This window comes from Convolutriloba macropyga, chromosome 2 (assembly GCF_964194025.1).
Source record: "Convolutriloba macropyga chromosome 2, txConMacr16.3, whole genome shotgun sequence".
In the NCBI taxonomy this organism is placed as follows: Eukaryota; Metazoa; Xenacoelomorpha; order Acoela; family Convolutidae; genus Convolutriloba; species Convolutriloba macropyga.
The window spans coordinates 12,949,409-12,970,176 of NC_134469.1; the positions used below are offsets into that span (position 1 = coordinate 12,949,409).

The 20,768-nt window shown below is 34.5% G+C and overlaps 1 protein-coding gene across 2 annotated transcripts in view; it reads right to left on the reverse strand.

Annotated features, from left to right (window-relative positions):
* Nucleotides 1-282: 282 nt before the first annotated feature.
* LOC142335133 (neuronal acetylcholine receptor subunit alpha-10-like) overlaps nucleotides 283-20,768 on the reverse strand; it is a 52,703-nt gene continuing 32,217 nt past the window's right edge. For both annotated transcript variants that reach the window (XM_075383497.1, XM_075383496.1), the window contains exons 3-7: nucleotides 12,482-12,721; nucleotides 12,042-12,208; nucleotides 10,830-11,113; nucleotides 5,222-5,598; nucleotides 283-606 (exon numbers count right to left, since the gene is read on the reverse strand). In XM_075383497.1, the coding sequence (XP_075239612.1) occupies nucleotides 335-606; nucleotides 5,222-5,598; nucleotides 10,830-11,113; nucleotides 12,042-12,208; nucleotides 12,482-12,721 (1,340 nt within the window). In that variant the 3' untranslated portion in view covers nucleotides 283-334. The remainder of the gene's footprint in view (nucleotides 607-5,221; nucleotides 5,599-10,829; nucleotides 11,114-12,041; nucleotides 12,209-12,481; nucleotides 12,722-20,768) is intronic.

Below are 20,768 nucleotides of genomic sequence, written 5' to 3' on the forward strand. Positions count from 1 at the left end.
GTAAAATTTAACACACAAACAAACAAAACAGACAGAAATAATTTTGACAGCAGAGTTAATTATCGTAAGATTACAAAATTTAGTGCTTCGTCTCTTTGTCTTCCTGCAGCTTACAATACAAAGAAACAGGTTAAAATGTCGGCGGCTATATTTCCATTTATGCCACTTGATTAGCATATGGGAAACGATTTTGCCTTTCATTTAAAAAATGCCCTTTACAATTTCTCCCTACTGACTTGACGAAGGCCCACTGCATTCTGCCAATTAGAGGTTAAAAAAGAGTTAGACAAAGATTGTATTTACTAATTCAGTCTATTTATATAATATGAATAATTTATTCATTGATACATTGGCCTGCCATGTACGCACAGAGAGCCACAATGCATGCGAGGTAAAAGTAAAGAAACAAAAGATCGGATCCGGCCGCTACTCTGTGCCATTTTGCATGCACTAGATCCAGCACCTCTCTGCGCATGGCACCGTCCAGGTGACTCACAATTTGTCTCAACGAGGATTCGACTTCAGGATATTCCATCGGTTGAACATTGTCGGGGTATGGCACGTCATCAACATCGTTATCATGAAGAGTTATCTCTTGAGATTCCCCTAGAGATAAAAAACACAACGTGAACAAAACCAACAACACACTGGAAAATAATCCACTCTGTAAAAAAATAGGATGTTGCAAGAGAATACAAAATCATGAAATAAATTGCTAAATTCGCTACTTCTTGACTTAATTTTTAACATAACTTTGTACAATCTTCGCTACATCAAATTACTATGCTCAATCAATCTCCAAATAATAATGATCTCGAATAATTGACATCAATTGCTCAAACCTTGCATCAAAAATCAATTGCTTCACTTTCTCATATAATTCTTTTATCAAACAAATTTTCGAACTTCCAGAAAAAAGTCAAAATATGTTGAGTTTAAATCAAAAGTTGTTTGAAAACCAACTGTTGTTTTCACACTTCCACATTCAAAAAAAAATTTAAAAATTAAACTTGAGAAAATAATAAAAATTGAAAATCACAAAACAGAAAAATAAAAATATAGGACAAACGATGAAAAAGCTTTTCCCGAAGACTCAAATCGTTCAGACCAAAAGAAGCTATCAAATATAACGATTCACATCCTATAAAGCCACAAGACCGTAAACGACTCATGCAAACCCCAGAACAATAAAAACATAGCTGGCAGATTGCCGGAATAAGTGCGAAAGAATAGACTTGCGTGCCGTATAATAGAGATAGAAACAGATACAGATCTAAATTGAACCAATTATAAAATAAACAGAAAAATCGAGAACTGAAAAAAGCAAAAATTACCGTATCTGGATGAATCCAGAACGTGCAGGTGAAAATAAGTGTACTGCGTTTCGTCACAGATTCATCTAAAAAGAAGTCAGTGAGTAGTTAATTTCAGAAAAAAATGTGAAACCAGTATTTTTGCCAAAACTTCATTTTGAAAATCAATGGAGGTAATGGTTTACATTTTTATGAAAACTGAAAAAATCACAAACACATCGGCAAACGTTTCAAAATTTGCAGTAACAACTGAAAATTAAGCATTTAGCAAGTTTGGATAGTCAAGAAAAAATTAACTGGAAAATATTTTTCGTTTTGTGCCAAATCAGAAAAATTCTAGCATCAATTTTGCAAGTTTGTTGAATTTAGAGTGTTTTGCTTCGTAAACAATGCTAATAAATTTGACAGTGCATGTATAATCTTTAGTGATACAGTTATAACTAACTTACAACAGTTATAACTTTTACTTATACAGTTATACTTATACTACTTTTAGTTATACAGATAAAAACAAAACCACTCATTTTTAATTAAAATCTGTCTAAATAATTGAATTTTCCAGGACAATAACTAACTTCAAAAACAGATAAAAACTAATATTTTTTAGTTACAAAGTGCTCGGTAAAAACTCGCTTTGTAAAAACGTGAGCAGTGATTTTCTTTTAGCAGAGAAATCATTCTTTGGCAAAAAAAATAAACATAGCCGGCAGATTGCCAGAAGAGCCGCGAAAACATAGACTTAGGTGCCGATTCCATATATGGAATAAAGATACGGCACCTAAGTCTATTCTTTCGCAGCTATTCCGGCAATCTGCCGGCTATGTTTTTATTTTTCCAAAGAAAGATTTCTCTCCTAAAAGAATATAAGGGTATATATGGAATATAAGGTATATAAGGAATAAGGTATATAAAATGTTTTTATAGCTACATAGCTGTAAGATGAGCGGCGCTATATTGCGGTGATCTTGTTTTTTGTCTCGTCGTTCTTTTTGTTTCTTGTTTTTTTGTTTCTATATGGAATAAAGATAGAAACATAGCCGGCAGATTGCCGGAAAAAAGCCGCCGTTGATTCCGATAAGCATGATTGGGATTGAAAGAACAGATATTGAAAAAAAAAGATTTTGTACAAAAACATTTTTAAGTCCGATTTATTTTGATGGAATTTCGTAGTTGAACATAACGTACTTCTGTTTCTTAGAGAGAGAGGCTACAGGGGCTACTATCAATACTAATAAGCATTAGAGATGGTAACTAAGACTTATAGGTACGACGTTCAAATAGCGGGCATCTAAAATTGGGCTTTATGGGTCTATCCCGTTTCTATTTCTGACTTCAATTTTTATACTGACTCTGTTCATTTTGAATTGCTTTGCTGAGCAACTGATGCTCAAAATCACTTTTAGCAGAATGAGAGAAGAGAGAAACTAGCCTAGAGAAGTCAAAAAAATTTCATGCAAAATGTTGAAAAAGCGGCAAAATGAGGTAAAGCGAAACATTTTTTTATTCGACGAAGTAAAAAAACATAGCAGGACAAGTCCTGACGTACAATTCAAAGAATTTTCATTGACTAAACAGAAAACTAGACCTAGAATGGACTATGAGTGAATTGAGAAAACCAATTTAAAAAAAATAAGAACAAAAAAATAAGAAATAAACAGAAAATCAAAGTCAAAATGCCGCATGTGAACAAAAAAACCACTAGCGAGAAATGAAAATTTAGTTCAAACAAAAACTAGGCCTAGAATGAGCTGTGAATGGCTTGTGAAAACCATTTAGAAAAAAATCCGATCTAAAAAATCGAAAAAACAGTAAAAATCAGAGTGAAATTGCCGCATGTGAACAAAAAACCACTACCGAGAAACCGAATTTTTGTTCAAACACCGTTTTCTCACTCTACTTTAAAATTAGAGCGAAAAAAAATCACGCCGCAAAACCACTCCCTTTTTCGCTCCATTTCCTGTTTCGGCGTGACCAAAATCACTACTCCAATTTGACTTCAAAAATCATGAAAATGTGTGAACAGATCTTAAAAAAAAGACAGCGCCCCAATACAATTCAAATTCTTGGAATGGTAAAAAAAATAGGAGCGCTATAATAGCCGGCTGAGAAGATGAGGCGGCTATTAAACAGAGACAGATATAAATTGAAAAGATTATCGACGCCACTCAAAAAGCTATGTAAAAAACATTCAGCGATAAATTAATAAAGGTTGTTAAAATTCATTGCGCAGAACCCTTTTTATTAAGGACCTTTATTACACATATGAGTTCCTTTAACCTTAAACTAATTCAAAATAAATTTAAGTTTTAAAGAGCAAAAGTCATTTTATTGATTGAGGTAAGTCACGTATGATCCAAATCTAATCACGCAAAAAAGTTTTGCTAGAGAAGAAAGAGAGAGAGAGAGAGAGAGAGAGAGAGAGAAATGACGTCACGCCCGCAAAAGCCGTTTGCGAGAGGAAGAAGTCCATCAGAAAATATGACTTTTTCAGCTTTGCTGTGTGAACAAATGTAAACCGAAAAAAAAAACGATCAGACGAAACAAAAAAACAAGATCACCGCAATATAGCTCCGCTCCGCTTACAGCTTTGAAGCTATGAAAACATTTTATATACCTTATTCCTTATATACCTTATATTCCATATCTACCCTTATATTCAGTCAGCTGGAACTTTTTTTCTGTGAGAGCACTTTTGCAAAACAGAAAAGTTTGCCGACCGTTAGACTTTTAAAACTGTCACCAAGTGTTAATACCACCCAAAATTCATTAGTTAGTGAGTGATCAACTCTCCGTTCAAAAAAATTGGGATACTTTTGCGACTATTATTTTTCTTGCCCATTACTCCCTTACGAGACCACAAAAATTCGGTCTTCATAGCCTTGCAAATCCAAAAAATTTATCATTTAAAAATGCCATCAAGATGCCAACAAAAACATAGCATGCAGATTGCCGCAAAATAAATTCCATTGATTCCATAATCCAGATTAAAACTGAAAAACGAAATTGAAAACATTTGATTGTCGTTTAATTTTTTCAAGCTCGAGCTATTTAGAATGGATTTCTTAGTTGGAAAAACTCCTGTTTCTAAGTTGAGAGAATACAGGTGCTGATATCAATACCAAAACATAAAATATGTAAAAAAGACTAATTAGAACAAAGTTCTTCATGGTTTTATCCCGTTTCTACTTTTGCTTTCGTTTTTCGTTATTGACTCTTTTATTCTAGACTGCTTTCGTGAGAAACTGTTGTTTATAAAAACTCGTGTCGAGCAGAAAGAGCAAAGTATGGAATTAGCCTAAAAATAAAAATTATTTTACGCACAAAATGTTGAACAAGCTGTGCACTAAGGAAAAGTAAATCAAAATTTTGATAGACGAAAAAAAAACTGCCAGAAGACTAGAAACGGCTCGAAGTAAAACTTGACGTAGATTTCAGGTAAATACTTCAGAAAATAGATAAAAAAATTACTTCCCTTCAAAATTCAATCTAAACCAAAATACGGGAGATGCCCTTTTTGAAAACGATGACAGCGAACCTTTTGACATTCATGATAACTCAAAAGCTGCGACTCCATATTTTTTTTAGTCTGAACAGAGTATATGATTCAGTTAGCTATGTTCAATGAAAACGTCGCATTGCAGACATCACAATAAAACCGATACATATCGCGCAGACAAGAAAGGCGGAAACAAAGACTCATAACTTTTTTTAAAAAATTAAATATCTTTAAGTTGCGACCTCTGATACTGTTTCAATCCTAAAAAAAAAAGTTTTAAAAAAGCTAAAACAGTTTCCAAAATGGTCAAAAATAGCTGAAAGCTGAATAGCTGAAATCAATTGTGCTTCACAGATTTCAAAAGATCTGAGCACTAAGTCATTGATATCATGAAAGAAGTTAGAGCACAAACCATGATCCAATTTTGTCCCATTTGGGTTTTCAATTAGTGTCGCGATGTCCCTCTGAGTCAAATAGTAGGCCGCATTGAACTCATTATACTTCTCATCGTCCGCCATATCAGCCAATTCATCGGCGTGTTTGAAATTGGTCCTATGAAGAGGATTATACACTTTGCTGTAGATGAAGGATCGCTTCCCCATATTTTCCAGAAAACGGAGCAGTGAGAATATTGATTGAGAAACTGGCGCCTTGTGAGCGTTCATGCCACTGTGAAAGACACGCAACACGACAGCTGTTTGAGCGACGTTTAGGGCGAAAAGGGTCGCCAGCACTGTGCAGAGGATTGTCACCAGAGGCAGTTTGTCCGCGGATGGTGGCACGAATTGACTGAAAAAAAACCGTCACCGACTTCGATTTAAATTTTGAGAGTTTAAAACCGACCACAACCTTAATCTGTAAAAATAGACTTCGTTGTATAAGTATGAGGATTTTCATTCCTCTAATGCTTGGAGTAAAAATATAGATACTGAAATTGATGCTTGGTATAACATATAATTAGTATAAAATTACCTTGGTATAACATATAATTTATAGGAAGAAATGGCGGAGATAGAGCAAACCTCGGGTCAATAAGAGGCTTTGAGACATAATTTGGCTCCTAAGATTTCAGTAAAAAGCATCCCTGTCATAAAAATTTCTTGAAAGCTGATGCACCGTCACTCTTTACCTCAATTTGAGGTACACGTGCAGATACGTAAACATTGAAACTAACAGTTACTTGGATTCCCGATTTTTTCTGCGTTTCAATTAAATCTCTTGATTTCAATTGTGATACGAGACTACAACCAACGCCTTGTTCATCTCACTTTTGGCACCAAACTACCGCCGATTACCAATCCCAATTCAGCAGCTTAGTTTTAATTATTAATTGTTCCGACCCCACTTGTGGGGGGGGGGGGAACTATATACTCAAATGGGTTTTTTTTGTTCAGTCAATTTTGGCCGATCGATATATTCGTCGTAGAGAAATTTGAGTAGTATCTTTAAAAAGCTGCTCCAGAATTCAAACTTAAAAAGATTTTTTCGATTTTTGTTTTTTTTTTTCGAGGAGTTATCGAGGATTGAAGTTTTGTTTGAACACGGGATATTTGTTCACTTTTAGTGTAATTTTTCTCCAAATTAAAATATTTTCTATAAAAATAGTACATCAAAATTAAATTTTCAGCCAAAAGATGGAACAATTTTGTGTTCCTAATAGACTAAAGGCGATAAAAAAAACTAGTTCTGGTCTCATAGGGAAGCTCACTATAAAAAAAAATCGAATGCTATTTGAGAGCTCTTTTTTTTATAAAACTTTTCTCTTTTTTTGCTTTTTTAACTCACCTAGAGACAAGTCACTTTTTATATTGAAATTCTATTAATGACAAACCTCCTTTACAGTCGAATGAAGCCCAATCAACAAAAAACATCGTTTTCAAGGAATTGCTCATTTTTTTTTGGCTTCGATTCTGAGTTTTCGTAATTTTAAATGAAATTTTGAAATTCTTTTTGAGGTTTTACTAATTAGTAAAACCTCAAAAAGAGGTCCTATGGCATGGATTCACTGACTAACAGTGCAATATGATCCATAATGAGCATTAAGTGAACATATCTAGAGACTTGAGGGGACAGCTAATGGCTGTTAAGACTTAAAAAATAATTTTTCGAATTTTTTCTGAACAATAAAGAACCATAAATTTATTATCGTGAATTGTAAGTCATTCCAGGGATGACAGCGCCCTCTTCCGTCCTACTGCAACCAAATTTAATCTGGTTAGGGGTTTTATCTTCTAACTATTGGTTATATGACTTCAATGACACAGGAATCAAAAAATTTTTTGCACATTTTCGTATTGTTGGTTACTTTTGAAATCTTATCATATTATCCAAATATTGACAGCTCCCATTGGCTTAAAGAAGATGTTCAGTGGATCACAGATAACAATTTCAAAGAAAAATTTAGGGTTTAAATGGCTTCGACACGTTCTTCTCGCACTTTTCTTTGAATTTTTGGTTTTTGGCTTTTTTGGCGGTTGTTTTAATAGTCAGAGGACTTATTGTGATGTCTTATTGATTACTTATGCATGACAAGCATAAATTTACTGCCATCGGAGCATATTTGAGCGTATTTATTGACTTCCGTTGAATGCTATTAAGAAGGCTGTTAATAAATTAATTTTTCAAAAATTTTGAACACTAACAAGTCTTAAATTTTTTCGAGAACTGTTAGTCAATGTCAGTGTTGACAGTACCCACTTGCTTTCTACTGCAACTAAAATGAATCTGGCTAGCGGTTTCATCTTCTAATTATTGGTTATATGACTTCAATGACACAAGATTTCAATTTTTTTTTTAATTTTTTTGGATATTTTTGTATTATTGGTTACTTTTGAACCCTTATCACATGATACACATTATCAAAATTTTATTCTAATCCTATTAGCTTAAAGAGGACTTTCAGTGGATCACAGATAAGGTTTTCAGAGAAAAGCTAATGGTTTAATTGGCTTCGACACTTTCGCATTTTTCTACTGATTTTTGGTTTTTGCCTGTTTTTGTTATTTCTTTCACAGTCATAAGACTTATTGTGATGTCTTGTTAATTATCAACGCATGACAAACATCTTTATCATCCCATCCCATGGGGTTTTATCTGAGCGTACTTATTGAGCTCCGTTGAAAGATTTTGAGTTTAATTGCTGTTAAGAGTTTAATAATATTTCTTCGAAATTTTTTTTTTGAACATTAACCAATCCTAAACTTTTTTTCGTGATCTGTTGGTCAACGTCAGTGCTAACATAATCCTTTTCCAGTCTACTGCAGCCAAAATTAATCTGGTTAGCGCTTTTATCTTCTACCTATTAGTTTTAAAACTTCAATGCCACGAGATTTCATAATTTTTTAAATTTTCGGGTACTTTTTATTTTTGGATCTTTTTGAAATCTTATCACATCATCCTACTGCTGATAGTCTACATTAGTTTAGGGGTGAAGTTAAACGGATCATAGATAAAGTTTTCAGAGAAGAGCTTATGATTTGAATTGCTTCGACATTTTCTTCTGGCACTTTTCTGCTGAATTTTTGGTTTTTGCCTGTCTCTGTTGTTGTTTTCATAGTCAAAAACTTGTTGTAAGGTCTTATTTATAAAATATGATTGGCAAACAAACTTGCTGTCTCATCGAGGCATAATTTAGCGTGTTTACTGGCTTCCTTTGAAAGCTAATGAATTTAATGGCGTCGATAATACGTGTTTTCTCAAAAATTTCGTGGTTCTAATGTATTTGTTCATATCTGTTGATTTTTTGAAATTTTATTGATAATAAAGAGAAATCCCACTGCTCTTAAAAATTACTTAAAAAATAAAAGAGTTTTCAGTAAAAAGTTCTAGTTTTCATGCCTTCGACACTTTTCTCGCTCAATTTTTTATTGAATTTGCTATTTTTGTTCTTTAGGTAGCCGTAAATTGCCGACAAGTCTCATAGGCTTGTAATTGAGGATTGAATGAATGATGTTACCCGAAGCAGTCAGTTTACAGCGAATAGTCTTGAAATTTATGATAAACATTTCGAAATATTTTTCAAACTTTTCAGTTTTGTTGTTCTTATTGTCAAATTGTACTATATTTTCATGAATGAGAGGTCACAATTTCTTGCATTTCTAGAGATAACATATCTAGTTTTGTTGTTGGACAATATCTGTTTTGCTGAACGTTTATTGAGTGGCCGATTTCGCTGTTTCTTTTTCTCTTCTTTCAGAACAATCGCGTAATAACAGATCCCAATGGTTTTTAAATGTGGCGCAAGTAAACTTGTTATCTCTCAGTATAAACCCTTCAGCTGATTTATGAAAAGTAACAATTTAATTTTAAAAAACATAATAATCAGATGATAGCTAATTATTTTAATGGTAGCCATAGTTTGTTTTCGCAAATCGCTTGTAATTTTTTGAGTTTCTCTTTAGTTCGTTTCTATGGCTTAGTCTAACCAAAGACAGAACCTTTTGGTTTTGTAATAACTTTTTGGCAATTTATCAAGGATCATTTAGTTAAAAGCTAAATGTTGATTAATTTTTAATTTTTGCCTCACTGTTCGTTCTTTTTGTCGACTTGTTACCTAGTCTCATTAAGAAAACCTTCCATCTGCTGTATTGTTAGGAAAAAGTAAACTTGTGTAGTAAACGTTTTATCTGACTGCATTTTGACGTTGTTACTAGGTGCTTTAAAATTTAGATAATTAGTTTTTGCCGTGTATGTGGTATTTTTGTTGTTTGTTCTTTTTTGTCTCTTAGTCTCTTCAATGTCAGATCCCGTTGGCGCTGTAATGAGACATGGCATTATGTAATTCAATTAGATAGGTTGTGTAACGATTGTTTAAAACTCAAACATCTATTTTCGTTATCTCTCCATTTGGTTGACAATTTAGTCCAAAAAGTAGATGAGCTCGGGTCGGAACATCATGTGCGAAAGCACATTAACGAGCCGCCTTGTTATTATTTAGATTCTAAAAGACCAAAAAGTCAGAAGTTAAAAAGTCACTTGAGAAGATTTCAAACTGCCGGACAAATTGAAAATTTAAAGATGAACCAACATGAACCAACCAAATTTTTGCGAAACAAACATAGCCGGCAGATCGCCGGAATAGCTGCAAAAGAATCGACCTGCGTGCCATATAATAGAGATAGAAAAAGATAGATCTAAATTGAAAAAAAAAATCGACGCCGCTCAAAAAAACTAGGCTAAAAACATTCAGCGATAAATCAATAAAGCTTGTTAAAATTCATTCCACAGAAGCCTCTCATTAGGGGCCTTTACTGCACACAGGAGTTCCTTTGACCTTAAACAAATTCAAATTAAACTTAAGTTTTTAAAGTGCAAAAGTCATTTTGGGTGAGGTAAGTCACGTATGATCAAAATCTAATCACGCAAATAACCTAAAAACTTTTGCTAAAGCGAGTGAGAAATGACGTCACGCGCGCAAATGCCGTTAGTGAGAGGAAGAAGTTATTCAGAAAAATTGACATTTTCAGCTTTGCTGTGTGAACAAATGTAAAACGAAAAAAGAGCGTCAGACGACGAAACAAATAAAACATAGCAGGACAAGTCCTGACGTACAATTCAAAGAATTTTCATTGACTAAACAGAAAACTACACCTAGAACGGACTACGAATGGATTGGTAAAACCATTTAGAAAAAAATCTGATCCAAAAAAAACGAAAAAACTGTAAAAATCAAAGTCAAATTGCCGCATGTGAACAAAAAACCACTAGCGAGAAAGCGAATTTTTGTTCAAACACCGTTTTCTCACTCTACTTTAAATTTGGAGCGAAAAAATTCACGCCGCAAACCCACTCGCTTTTTCGCTCCACTTCCTGTTTCGGCGTGACCAAAATCACTACTCCCCAATTTGACTTCAAAAATCATGAAAATGTGTGAACAGATCTTAAAAAAAAAAGACAGCGCCCCAATACACCGGAATATAGCTACGCTCAGCTAACAGCTTCGCAGCTATAATAACTAACTGAGACACCTGTCAGATTTCATGCAATAAAACGTATCATAAGTCAAATACCAAGTAGCTTACTTGATGACCAGCTGATTGACAAATAGAGCTAAGAACATGGAGATCGGGAACGACACTTTAGCCCCATTGTCCACTGGAATCATAAAGCTCACAGTTCCCAAACTTGCACCCACCAAAATTGGCACAAATATACAGTACACGTAGAAGTTGGGCTTCCTCTCAATTGTGAGTGAGTACTGCACTTTGGAGGCATTCACGTATCTATTGTGAAACTCTGAGAAATATTCAGACATCAGAAAGGAGCCTTTGATGCTTGTGATGCTCCATTGAATATTCTCAGACACCTAATTAAGAACACTCCATTCAATTAAGACAAAGCGGAGAGTTAAAATGATTAAATCAAATTTGTCCTGCCTCTATTTCTTTACATTGATAGCTGAGTATTTACATTTACCTCGAGGAGCAGCATTTATTTGAGGTATTTAAAAAATTAACACGGCCTCTCCAAAATAACGGCAAGCTGCTGATTTTCAAAATATAATTCAGAGAATTTCTGTAACAGATAAACGCAGGCAGCGGTGCTGTTTCACGTGGTTCGATTAATTAAACATAACCGACTAACGTCGGGCGAATTGATCTCAAACGACCGACGAGCGGTTGGCTTCGTCAGTAGCTAGGCACGGTTTAGTGAGGCTAGCTTTAGCTTAAATGAAGGGGCGTAAAGGAGCGCAGCGGGGGGGGGGGGGTGCAGATGGGGTGGCAACAGTGGAGGGCAACAGTGGGGGGTCAATCTCTAAGAACCGCCCTTCGCACCATAAGTATAAGTCTCCAAAACAGATTCTGTGAATCGCATACTTGAAGACTAGTGAACTGAAAGGCTTTAAGAGCACTAATACCAGCTGGGCGCTACCTGTTTATCCCGTTTTTGAGGACGAAGCGCTACCTGTTTATCCCGTTTTTGACGACGAAAAGTCAAATGAGTCAGCCGAAAAATTGGTCAAGCGAAAACTCGCATAAAAAAGACCGACAAGACTAATAAAATTACTACAAATTTCGTTTGAGAGCAATTAAAAATGAACGCCTCAAAACACGTGAATTAAATCTAATGTTTCCAAGTTCTTTAATTGGAAACATTAGATTCCCCCAAAAGTTCCCCGCCCGTCAAAAGTTCCGCCACGTACCGTCAAACTGGTACAAAAGCGTCTCCCCCTGTACACATTAAAGGATATAAAATAGCATTTATTAAGTTCTTAAATAAGAGTGACTGATCACCTTCTCAAGCAGCGTACTATATTCCGAAAGCGTAAGGTTCATCAGGTCCTGTGAATAGGTCCAAGACCCCAAATCAATGAAGCAGGTTTGCACATCAAAGGGGAAAAAGGTGACATCCGTCTCACATTTGGTCGTTATTCTTGCAGGCATAAACCAATACACAATTCCTGAACAGATGGAAATGTACTGTCTCCGCTTTCATCATTTTTTTAAAAAAGAATTAATGCATTCACGCATGCATTATCCGAAGCCTGAGATCTCAAAACGTTGGTAAATGAAACTCATCAATCTAACCAGCGTTCAAAATTTCGAAGTCGCTTCAGTTAACAGAAATCATGGGGTATTGTTTTAAATCATTACATTACTACAAAAAATAGCTTATATGAAGCAGGACTATTAGCACTATTTTCAGAAAGCTCAAAGTAAATTCTAATTCTAACCACTGGAGTCTACAGTAGCAGGAAGACTGCTGCCTTTAGGAACCTCAGTTCCTGAGTTGATGATGACAATGTCTGGTGTCCAGATACAAGCTGGGAATACTCGGACCTCCCGGATGCCAAAGATATGTTCGTCCCAGGAAAGACGGGTGTCCTGCCAAATAAGACGCATCCATCCCATCAACTCAAGTTGCTCTTTCTTCACGTCTAGTTCAATCAGCTCCTGAACTATCAGCTTCACTTCTGAAAATTCGGAGACAGCATTTTGAGAGAGAGGCTCAATCACGTAATTTCAGAGTAAATCAAAAGGCTATATACGTAGAAACCGCACACTTTAAATACAATTTATTCTAAAAAATATTACGTAAATGATCCGAATTGTTAAAATTCTAGAGCAGATTTCCAGCAAACAAATTGTAAATTGTGTTTTATTTTGAAGTTGCTTTCCAATATTCTTGGATAAAATTTGTCCTATTTGTAGCTCTTCAGGACTAGCAAATGTTTGCCACTTTCAGCTGTGAACAACTGATTCGTCTTTCGGTTCTTCGTACCCCTAAGTAGTTGGCACCTATTGAAAAACTCTGATATTCCCCAGTGTAATAAGTCAGGAATAATAGTTAGGAAGACCATTGATGATTAATTTGGCTGACATCAGTTTAATTGCCAGATCTCGGGAAACGAAATAAATTTGACGCATGTAACAAACTAAAATGCCCCAACTAATATGTCGATTTAAACGACACAATTGCTTAGCAGACAATTATTTATGAAAGATGCAAAATTACTCATGATTTTAAAAAAAAACTATAAAAAACTATCGCCACCGGTTATTCACAAGGTTCACCACAAGAGCAAGATTTTAATTTTAGATATCACAATAAGCATTTAATTTTTAGATATCGCAATAAGCATAAAGGTTCAATAAGCAGATCTCTCAATTGCATCTCCTGTATTCATTTTTATTGGTGAAATATACAATTTCTCCGCAATTAATTGTAACCGCTCTCTTGTACGTAGCATTTGTCTCATAAACATTCGCTCGTTTTAATGCAACCAAATCAGATCGCCAAAAAAGTATCATCGGTAAATGAAAAATATCGAGTCGTCTTTGAGAAAAAAGCAATATTTTCCTTGGGAGGTGTTCCTTCATGATTAACATCCGTTCTCGGCCAGGGAACAAGCATTCTGAAAACCCGTGGTTATCTAAAATATTATCTGACAACTCAGATCAAAAGTACTACTAGGAAAAGATCGTTTAAAAAGTAATAATTCATGTCCGAAAACGATCTTGTTAAAAGCCTTTGCGAGGTAAAAAAAAAGCTTTACTGCACCACTCCTTTTTTCAAATTTCCTATGACTGCTTCGTACAGAATTCAATTTTATTCTTAAAACAAAAGATACCAGTCCCTTTTAATTATCCGGCTCTGATCAACCTCAAAGTGCAGGAAGTAAATTTATTTCAAAAATTTTTACAACCAAATAGTAAACATACCCGGCAGATTGCCGGAAAATAGCCGCCGTTGATTCCAATAAGCATGATTGGGATTGAAATAACAGAAGACATTGAAAAAAAAAGATTTTTGTGCAAAAACATTTTTTAAGTCCGATTTATTTTGATGGCATTTCGTGGTTGTACTTCTGTTTTAGAGAGAGGCTACAGGGGCTACTATCAATACCAATAAGCATTAGAGATGGTAACTAAGACTTATAGGAACGACGTTCAATTAGCGGGCATCTAAAATTGGGCTTTATGGGTTTATCCCGTTTCTACTTCTGACTTCAATTTTTTATACTGACTCTGTTCATTTTGAATTGCTTTGCTGAGCAACTGATGTTCAAAATCACTTTTAGCAGAATGAGAGAAGAGAGCAACTAGCCTAGAGAAGTCAAAAAGATTTCACGCAAAATGTTGAAAAGGCGGCAAAATGAGGTAAAGCGAAACATTTTTTTATTCGACGAAGTAAAAAAAAAAAAATAGGAGCGCTATAATAGCCGGCTGAGAAGATGAGGGCGGCTATTAATCAATAAGTGACTGAGTGGTTTGATACATAAGCTTCTGTCAGCTAAAATTTGCAATGCTAGTATAAAAACATAAGGACAGGCTTGCTAAATTTCGGTAAAATGATTAATATTTGGAAAATAACCAACTAACGTCAAACGAATTTCTCAAACGTTTGGGCTGGGTTGGTTTCCTTACACAGTGGGGGGGGGGGTATCCAAACCACATAGAACTGCTCTTTCATGATCGCTAGAGCTGTGGTGTGATGGTGGTGGAGGGAGGATGGCGGTGAAATTGTACAATGTAAAGAGCACCATGAATTACATTCTTAACACCATGAATTTGTGTTTCCTATCTTAGAGCTTTGCAACCGAGAGCACAGCGGACTTGCCCGTTTATCCCGTTTCTCAAGACAACAAGTCCCATTTGTTGATCAGATGGAAAAAACAGCGAGACAACAAATTGGTACGAAAAATTGGATAATCATTAGGTAATAGCCAAAACAAAACAGTGGTGAAAAGTGGGAATTTCGAAACTTCTGAAACATTTCACGTCCGTACAAGTATTTGCCAAAATAATAAAGGTTAAGAAAAAAATATTTGTTTATATTAAAGAATCAGAAACAGAAAAACTTTTAAACCTAAATTGCTCTAGGGCGAATATATATCTTACCAGGAACTAAAAATCAATTTTATTCGCACTGTTACCCATGCAAACCCGAGAAAGTGTGCACTCACAGAGCTTAAAAACAGCTCTTGAACTTATTGCCCTGTCGTTTCATCGACTTTATCTTGTTACCCGACTTTACTCGACAAAGATTGAATTGTTCAGTCAAAAATGAAAAAAAAAAAACCACCAATATGACTTAAATTGTTTGCTTTCCTTTAGTGCAACTAAGCAGTTGATTTCCATGTTCTTGTTCCATGTCAAATTTGGTCGATCGATATATTTATAGTGGAGAGTTGTTACTAGGTATCACTAGAAAGCCCTTCCATCGTAGAGTGTGAAATTAAAAAGCTTCTAAAATTTATATAGCTTTTTTGAAGAGCTATTGAGGCTAAAACTTTTGAAGAGTTATCGAGGTTGAAAAATTTTGTTCACATTTGAGGTCTTTATTCTTATAATATTCGCTCAATTATGTTTAATTTTTCATTTTTGTCCATTTTTAGTAACGCTGAAGTGATACCCAGGTTATTGTCTTATTGGTGTTTTTTAGAATAAAACAAGTTTGGAGTTTGGACTTAGATGTAGATTTTTTGGGTTTTAGAGCTACCTTCGGGTTTCGATTTTTCGGGTTTCAGAGCGGGTTTTTAATAATTTTGTGCCATCTGACTTCTCTTTTGGTTTTTCTCGTGACTTTCTGGGTAAGCTAATTGATAATCACGTGTTAAAGGTGAGTACATGTTGTTGTCTGAAGTTGTCTGTGGGCAACTAATGATTTTATTGACTTTGACACAAATTTTTTCATTAAAATCCATTAAATTGTTTTCTCTCCTTTCTGTTGTACCGGTCCTGAGTCCAAATAATGACACCTCTCACATCACACAGGTCTACTTGAACGCCAAAAAAATTCAGAGATTATTGTTTTAGATGTTGGTAAAGGTTATTTTGAGTTCGGAGTTTTTGCTTATTCTGTTGTGTTGCCCTTTAATTTCGTTAATTCAGTTTTCGTAAAACGATAATGAGCCATATCGAAATTTATTTATTCTTTTTCTATTGATAGTTAATCATAGATCAAAATTGAAGTCAACCAATTTTGTAAAAAATCGGAGAGCTTATTCTGATTGCTTGACGGTCCAAATTTCTGTCTAAGGAGGTATAATTGAAACTTCTGAATGTGTCCATCTGAGAGCAAATGATTTCAAAAATAAAAACATTTCAAAAACTTTAACGGATCTCGAAAAAGAAAATTTTCTCAATATTTCTCCGACCTGTAACTTATTCTTAGTTTCAAGAAGTTCTAGCTGGTTCAGATTCAAACGTGTGCTGGTTCCTAGTAGTTGAGGTTTATTCAGTTTCTGTGAGGTGGTAATTGGTTATCTATTAGAACCAGCGTTTGATAAATTCCCAGAGCAAACCTGGTATACCTCACCTCACTCATAATCTAGATGGGAAGACCCCATTTTAATTTGTATTCTCAATTTGAGTGCAGATATCATTTTTGTTACTTCTGCGCTCACTTATAAATCTAAATTGAGCCCATTAGAATCTAATCAAAACAATAAAGAGGCCAAGTAAGCTGAATAATAACGAAATTCTCACATGAGAGATTATACAATTTTAACTATATTTTGAAAGCCAATCTGAAATGGCATTAGAGTTGATTCAATGTGTGTAGTTCCATCAGTTCTAGTTTTCTTTTATTGAATTAAAATTGATCTAAAAAAGGGATTTTCCATCCCGTTTTTGCATACACGTCTATCATTACGCGGGCAACTAATGATTCTATTGACTTTGACACTGTTTTCATTATTTTTCTTTGCATTTTTTGATTTTAGATTGTATTGTTACTAAGTCCAAATACTGAGAGGTCTCGTTGATGTTCTAACGAGGTCTAGTAATGCCTTTTTTCCTCAGTTTGTGGTATTGAGGTTTGAAAATGTTTGTTTTAGCAAATTTTTGAGTTTTGACTTCAGATGTTTTTTTTCTGGCGGTTTGTCACAGTTCGAGTAATGATGAATCTCACTGATTGTAGTAGTGGCAAAAAGAAGCTGATGGACATATAAGAAACCACGAGATTAATAAAGACTTTCGAAATAAGATACTGGTGCCATGTACGGATAGGGAGGAGACAAGTGACCACTACATTCCGGGTCAAATATTCCGATAACTTGACTATAAGTCTTAAAATTTAAGATATGAAATAGATCACATGAACCATCTTGAGAGGATTCACCGATGCCCACATAAGATTTTGACATCATGCTCAAGTTGAATAACATAGCCGGCAGATTGCCGGAATAGCTGCGAAAGAATAGACCTGCGTGCCATTTAATAGAGATGGAAACAGATACAGATCTATATTTAAAAAAAATTGACGCCGCTCAAAAAACTAGGATAAAAAACACCGATAAATTAATAAAGCTTGTTAAAATTCATTCCACAGAAGCCTCTTATTAGGGACCTTTACTGCACATATGAATTCCTTTGACCTTATCGAGTCATTTTATCGAGTGATGTAAGTCACGTATGATCAAAATCTAATCACGCAAATACCCTAAAAACTTTCGCTAAAGCGAGTGAGAAATGACATCACGCGCGCAAATGCCGTTAGTGAGAGGAAGAAGTAATTCAGAAAATTTGACTTTTTCAGCTTTGCTGTGTGAACAAATGTAAAACGAAAAAAGAGCGGCAGACGACGACAAAAAAAACATAGCAGGACAAGTCCTGACGTACAATTCAAAGAATTTTCAATGACTAAACAGAAAAACTAGACATAGAATGGACTATGAGTGAATTGAGAAAACCATTTTAAAAAAAATCAGATCAAAAAATAAGAAAAAAAACAAAAAAACAAAGTCAAAATGCCGCATGTGAACAAAAAAAACCACTAGCGAGAAATGAAAATTTAATTCAAACAAAAATCTAGGCCTAGAATGAGCTGTGAATGGATTGGTAAAACCATTTAGAAAAAAATCGGATTCAAAAAATCGAAAAAAACAGAAAATCAGAGTGAAATTTCCGCATGTGAACAAAAAACCACTACCAAGAAAGCGAAATTTTCTTCAAACACCATTTTCGCACTCTACTTTAAAATTAGAGCGAAAAAATTCACGCCACAAAACCACTCGCTTTTTCGCTCCATTTCCTGTTTCGGCGTGACCAAAATCACTACTCCAACTTGACTTCAAAAATCATGAAAATGTGTGAACAGATCTTAAAAAAAAACATAGCCGGGAGAATTCCGGAAACGACTCGAGGTGAAAATCTATTTAACCGCCATCTAACTACTCATCAGAAAAAACTTGCCTCCACTAACTCATGATTTTCTTGAAACCAAACCGTTAAACAAAAAATTTAAAAAAAATCAAATCTGTTAAAATATGATAAAAAATCTGATCAAACTTTGTCATAACTTGAGATCTCGAAATAACTATCTCTGCCAAAATTACTTCATCAAAACAACTAGTACTTACTAAAACCACTTGAGTGAATGTTTTAAAAATACTTGGGGCCAAATTATGAAAAACAGCTCTTAACAACTTGCACTAAAAATCCAAAGAAAAATTCTTTTCAGCCAATAGGGCATCCGGATGCTCGCAAAACAATAGACAAATCATAATAGTCTAAGAAACTTGTCTCATAAAACGGGAAAAAAACCCGAAAAACTGCAATGAAATTAAGAAAATAGATCCAATTTTCGCCATTTTTTGTCATATTTCTTAACAAAAAAAGATTCATATCCAAAACTGCCCATACTTATAACTAAACAACTAGAACAAAAATTACGAAACCTAAACTTCCACAAATGCCATAAAAAATTAAGGAATAGAAACGGCATTCAAAAACAAATTCAACAAAAAACTATAAAAACTAAATGAGTTTTTTTAATAGTACAAGGAAAAACAAAGCCGAATAAGGTTCCTTTGCAATTAGAGCAATGAGAAACTCGCAAAAGAATGCGCAAGTTATAATAGGGTGGGTAAGACACTTGTGTAAGATTTTAAAAAAAGAAAAACTGCAAAAAATGAGAAAAATGGTTTAAAATGTTTCGGTCATTTTTCCTTAGAAAAAAATGATTTACACGACAAAACTTTAGTCAATTGGTATCTGAAAATTCCTTAATTAAAAAGCTTCTATTCAAATCCCACTTAAAGCAGTAAAACAAAAAAACAGGAAAAAAAATTAATAAATTTCGTCTAAAAATCAGCAAAACTGATCAAAAACCTCCAAATTAGCATTAAAAATCAAACTAACTACTTGTAAGCTTCAATTCCTATCAAAACAAACCTAAAACTAATACAATATCATAATCAAACCTCACAACCATCACAATCTGCAAAAAAAATTTCGCTCACTTAGAAAATTTTTTCACACATCAATTTCTCGCTCTCTCAAAAACAGCGGTATGAACAAAAACCACTCTTTTCGCTCCGCTTTTCAATTTTGTTCAGCACCAAAATCACTCCAAATTTTTCACGCGTTTCATTTCTTGCTTCAAAAATCACTCCAATAAAATTGATTTTAAAAAAGGACTTCTCCAATACTACTCTTCGAGTCGTAAAAAGACAGCGCCCCAATACAATTCAAATTCTTTGAATTGTAAAAAAAACCAAGAGGACCGCAATATAGCTACGCTCAGCTTACAGCTTCGCAGCTATAAAAAACATACCCGGCAGATTGCCGGAATATAGCCGCCGTTGATTCCAATAAGCATGATTGGGATTGAGAGAATAGAAGATATCGAAAAAAAAAAGATTTTGCACAAAAACATTTTTAAGTCCGATTTATTTTGATGGAATTTCGTAGTTGAACATAACGTACTTCTGTTTCTTAGAGAGAGAGGCTACAGGGGCTCCTATCGATAACAATAAGCATTAGAGATGGTAAATAAGACTCATAGGAACGACGTTCAAATAGCGGGCATCTAAAATTGGGCTTTATGGGTTTATCCCGTTTCTATTTCTGACATCCATTTTTGTACTAACTCATTTTGAATTGCTTTGCTGAGCAACTGATGTTCAAATTCACTTTTAGCAGAATGAGAGAAGAGAGAAACTAGCCTGAAGAAGTCAAAAAGATTTCACGCAAAATGCTGAAAAGCTGCAAAATGGTAAAGCGAAAAAAAGTTCGACGAAGTAAAAAAAACATAGCAGGACAAGTCCTGACGTACAATTCAAAGAAATTTCATTGACTAAACAGAAAACTAGACCCAGAACGGACTATGAATGGATTGGGAAAACCACTTAGAAAAAAATCCAATCCAAAAATCGAAAAAACAGTAAAAATCAAAGTGAAATTGCCGCATGTGAACAAAAAACCACTACCGAGAAAGCGAATTTTTGTTCAAACACCGTTTTCTCACTCTACTTTAAATTTAGAGCGAAAAAATTTCACGCCGCAAAACCACTCGCTTTTTCGCTCCACTTCCTGTTTCGGCGTGACCAAAATCACTACTCCAATTTGACTTCAAAAATAATGAAAATGTGTGAACAGATCTTAAAAAAAAAGACAGCGCCCCAATACAATTCAAATTCTTTGAATTGTAAAAAGGACTTCTCCAATACTACTCTTCGAGTCGTAAAAAGACAGCGCCCCAATACAATTCAAATTCTTTGAATTGTAAAAAAA